Genomic DNA, 4,806 nt, shown 5'->3' with positions numbered 1-4,806 from the left:
ATCTATCTATTATCTATCTATCTATCTTCTATCTATCTATCTATCTATCTATCTATCTATCTATCTCCTATCTATCTATCTCCTATCTATCTATCTCCTATCTATCTATCTATCTATCTATTATCTATCTATCTATCTATTATCTATCTATCTATTATCTATCTATTATCTATCTATCTATTATCTATCTATTATCTATCTATCTATTATCTATCTATCTATCTATCTATCTATCTATCTATCTTCTATCTATCTATCTATCTATCTATCTATCTATCTATCTATCTCCTATCTATCTATCTCCTATCTATCTATCTATCTATCTATCTATCTATCTATCTATCTTCTATCTATCTATCTATCTATCTATCTATCTATCTATCTATCTATCTCCTATCTATCTATCTCCTATCTATCTATCTCCTATCTATCTATCTCCTATCTATTTATCTATCTATCTCCTATCTATCTATCTATCTATTATCTATCTATCTATCTATCTATCTATCTATCTATCTATCTATCTCCTATCTATCTATCTATCTATCTATCTATCTATTTATCTATATATCTCCTATCTATCTATCTATCTATCTATCTATCTATCTATCTATCTCCTATCTATCTATCTATCTATCTATCTATCTATCTATCTATCTATCTCCTATCTATCTTCTATCTATCTATCTATCTATCTATCTATCTATCTATCTATCTATCTGTCTTCTATCTATCTATCTATCTATCTATCTATCTATCTATGTATCTATCTCCTATCTATCTATCTATCTCCTATCTATCTATCTCCTATCTATCTATCTATCTATCTATCTATCTATCTATCTATCTATCTCCTATCTATCTATCTGTCTTCTATCTATCTATCTATCACCTATCTATCTATCTATCTCCTATCTATCTATCTATCTATCTATCTATCTATCTATCTATCTATCTATCTATCTCCTATCTATCTCCTATCTATCTATCTATCTATCTATCTGTCTCCTATCTATCTATCTTCTATCTATCTATCTATCTATCTATCTATCTATCTATCTATCTATCTACATACAATTGTTCATCCGAACCCCAATGTTCGGCATTTGATTAGCTGGGGCTGCTGAACTTGGATAAAGCTCTAAGGTTGTCTGTAATACATGGATACAACCAATGACTATATCCATGATTTCCACATAGCCTTAGGGCTTTATCCAACTTCAGCAGCCACCGCTAATCAAATGCCGAAAGTTCGGGTTCAGATGGACCCAGTTCGCTCATCTCTATCTGTGAGCTCTACTGCCTGGACTCCAGACTTTTATTGATACTTTTTTTCAATGTTTCTTTACAATAAATCCTGCCTGTGGAAATAAACTCCTAAATGTTCCTTTCCTACTTTTTACCAAGTTAACCACAATAAACATGTTGTTTTTTTTTAACAAAAGTAAACTTTATTAAATGAATGTAACAGAAAAAAAATAAAAGAAATATTTAAACTCAATCTGTAAAAGTGTACAGTACAGCAGTACTTATCAGCTGCTGTATGTCCTGCAGATACTCACCTATCCCAATTACCTGCTACTAACCAGTCTTGCCAACACTGCCACCCATATTTCATTGATTGAAGCTGTACCCAGTGATTGTATAGGTGGCAGATCCTGCTGGTAGTGACAAGCCAAGACGGTGAGAGAGGATGATAGCAGATCAGGAACTGAGGGGGACCCAGGTAGGTCTGCATTAATTATACATATATAGAGAAACAATAATGTCTCTGACAACCCCTTTAATATAAACAAAACTTCAAACAGAATGTGTCCTGAAATGATGGTTAAGGGAACCACAACTGATTTGGCAGAAAAATAAAAGACTACCACTGTGTTCAAACAATTCTGAATTCAAACCACAAGTTTTGTTTGGTACTTGACGCTTGACCGTTCTCCAGACCTAATGGGGACAACTGTCAGTCAACAGTTACTGAAGGTGTTTGGGCACTGTTTATAGGAGTGAGGAATCCCTTCCTCAGTGGGCCCTGTCTGTACTGTGCCAAGTTAGAGGCATACACTCAATACCTCCTGCTTAGTTTGCCTACCAGGAAGCGGTTAAGTGTTGAAACTGTGCACAGCGTCACCACTTAACCCCCTAAGAGGAGCAGATAATCAGTCAAAATGATGGGTGTTCTACTCTTCTTTGGAGAAATGACACCTGCTACTTCTGCCTCCTGGCTGTGTATTCATGTGTACTGCAGGCTCTAAGGATGGTCATGTGACCATTACTAGAGGCTGCGGTTCACATGAAGACAACTCTTCCTTGTGTATTTATGTGTGCTACAGCCTCTAGTGATGGTCACATGATGGTCACTAGAGCCTGTAGTACAGAAAAAGATACAGCCAGGATTTGAGAGTGGTAAGTGGCATCTCAACAAAGAGGACCAGAACACCCATCATTTTGACAGGTGTTCTTAGGAGGTTAAGTGGTGATGCTGAACAGAATTATATCTCGTTAAGAGACTCAAAATATTTAAAATATTTTGTTTCTATTTTATCATTTGCATATCATTACCTTATCTATCCATTCTGTGATTTCTATAATTCCACCAATTTATTTATTTAATTTTTCCTTTTTCGTATTGAAATTTTAAAGCTGACACAAACTTCCAGTACCCCTGCAAAGATCTATAGATAACCTTTTTGACATTAGACATTTGTAACAACTACTAGAGGGGACTAAGGAGTTTGCTGCATACTGCTGATTTGTATAGAAATAGGAGTTACCTGTAGGCAGGCAAAATGTGACCAAATAACTCTGGATCTTCGTAACAAAGAAAAAAGGAAATCGGTCCCCATAGAAAACAAGAAAACCAGAAGTTTGGACCAATGTATTCACTTCAATACTGTTATCGAGACTTTGAGGACTTCATGAAGGTAGTTACTGGGATTACTGTTTAGTAAAGAAAAATCATCCTGATGATGGACCAGACAAGTTTATTCCAAAAACCTGATTCTACAAAAAAAAAAAAAAAGTAGCACAAGGGTCCCAAAAAGTGGGGTCTCATGCAGTCTCATAACGTAAAGGGCAATGTTTGTAGCTAGAAATATTCCGTGCATCAGGTTCTCCAATTGCTCTTAGTTAATAAAGTCATGAAGAACCTGGGAAGAGGACCTCAAGTAGTTTTTAGATAAACTCTTGAATAACGTGGGGCGGGGACCATGAGTAGTTCTTAGTCAACTTCATGAAGAACATGGGAAGTGAATCAAGAGTGTCCTCAAAAGAACGAACTTTGAATTCTTTCTTTTTTCAACACAAAAACTTTGGTGACCTCCTTGTTTTTCAGACTATAGATAAGAGGATTGATCATCGGCATCAAAATCAAATTTACGACAGAAGCGTATTTTTCTTGGTCGGATGTATACTGAGTTAAAGGTGTAAAGAAAATAACCATTGCTGACCCATAAAACATAGACACCACAATGACGTGAGAGGTGCATGTAGAGAAGGCCTTAGAGCGTCCGCTAGAGTGAAGCTTCAATATAGATGATATTATAGCAGTGTACGATAGTAAGATAAGTATGAAAGGAGTGATGATGATTGAAGAAGTCAGGAGCATAGTCACAAACTCCACCTCGCTGATAGGGTAACAGGACAACTTGAGTCCACCCTGAGCCTCACAAGTAAAATGGTTGATCTCGTTTGGGTTACAAACCACCAGACGTACCAATATTATTGGAAGCGCCGTGCCCGTAAAACTTGTCAAATAAACAAGGGCAATCAAACGATAGCAAACGCTCCACCTCATGATGATGACATAGCGGAGAGGTCTACAAATAGCCACATATCGATCAAACGCCATGAGAGCAAATAGTAGAGGTTCCGTTTGACCGAGGTACATTCCAACATAGGACTGAAGGACACATTCCGCCAGCGGAATCCTTTTACTAGAAGACAAGAGGTCCACCAGAAATCTCGGCACTGTTCTCGTAGAATAACAAATATCTATTATAGATAAATTACAGAGAAGAACATACATGGGGGTGTGTAAGTGAGGACTGATGATGATCACACACACCATGAAGCCATTGCCGACTATAGTTACTATGTAGATGACCAAAATAAAGGGGAAAAGGGCAAAGTTTATCTTCCAGTTCTGGGTAAATCCAAGAAGAATGATCTCGGTGGCAAGTGTCTTGTTAATGGGGAGTTCCATTGGCCAAAAATCTTCAGTATCTAATAAATTTGAGAGATTGTACTATGAATTTGATCACATTAGGCGCAGTCACACATACAGGGGGGCATGACCTATACATGTATCACATTTATCACAACTTACGCTCGTACGCCCTGTGGAATAGATTTTACTGACAGCGGAAGTTCCAGTAACTGGTTTCAGACTGGAAAGAATACAGCACTTCCTCCAGGACATACGGCAACTGATAAGTAAAGGAAGACTGGAGATTTTTAAATAGAATTTATTTACAAATCTGCAGAAAAGTCTTCCATCAGTTTTTCGTATTTCCCCTTTAAGGACCCCTTTAAATTTATAATTAGAAAAATTAATTAATTACGGTCACATACAGCATAACCAGACCACTGTGCACTGACCAGAGGGCAGCATTTACACTAGACTGTGCACTAACTGGGGGCAGCATTTACACTAGACTGTGCACTGACCAGGGGCAGCATTTACACTAGACTGTGCACTGACCGGGGGCAGCATTTACACTAGACTGTGCACTGACCGGGGTCAGCATTTACACTAGACTGTGCACTGACCAGGGGCAGCATTTACACTAGACTGTGCACTGACCGGGG

The 4,806-nt window shown here is 37.5% G+C and overlaps 1 protein-coding gene across 1 annotated transcript; it reads right to left on the bottom strand.

Moving 5' to 3' along the window:
* Positions 1-3,262: 3,262 nt before the first annotated feature.
* On the bottom strand, positions 3,263-4,201 carry LOC138795316 (olfactory receptor 13C2-like). The gene has a single exon (XM_069974305.1). The coding sequence runs from the start codon at positions 4,199-4,201 to the stop codon at positions 3,263-3,265; it is 939 nt and encodes a 312-aa protein (XP_069830406.1).
* Between the last annotated feature and the right edge of the window lie 605 nt (positions 4,202-4,806).

Source organism: Dendropsophus ebraccatus, chromosome 6 (assembly GCF_027789765.1).
Source record: "Dendropsophus ebraccatus isolate aDenEbr1 chromosome 6, aDenEbr1.pat, whole genome shotgun sequence".
NCBI lineage: Eukaryota > Metazoa > Chordata > Amphibia > Anura > Hylidae > Dendropsophus > Dendropsophus ebraccatus.
The sequence above is the reverse complement of the archived record's forward strand: the minus strand, read 5'-3'. Positions and strand labels throughout refer to the sequence as shown.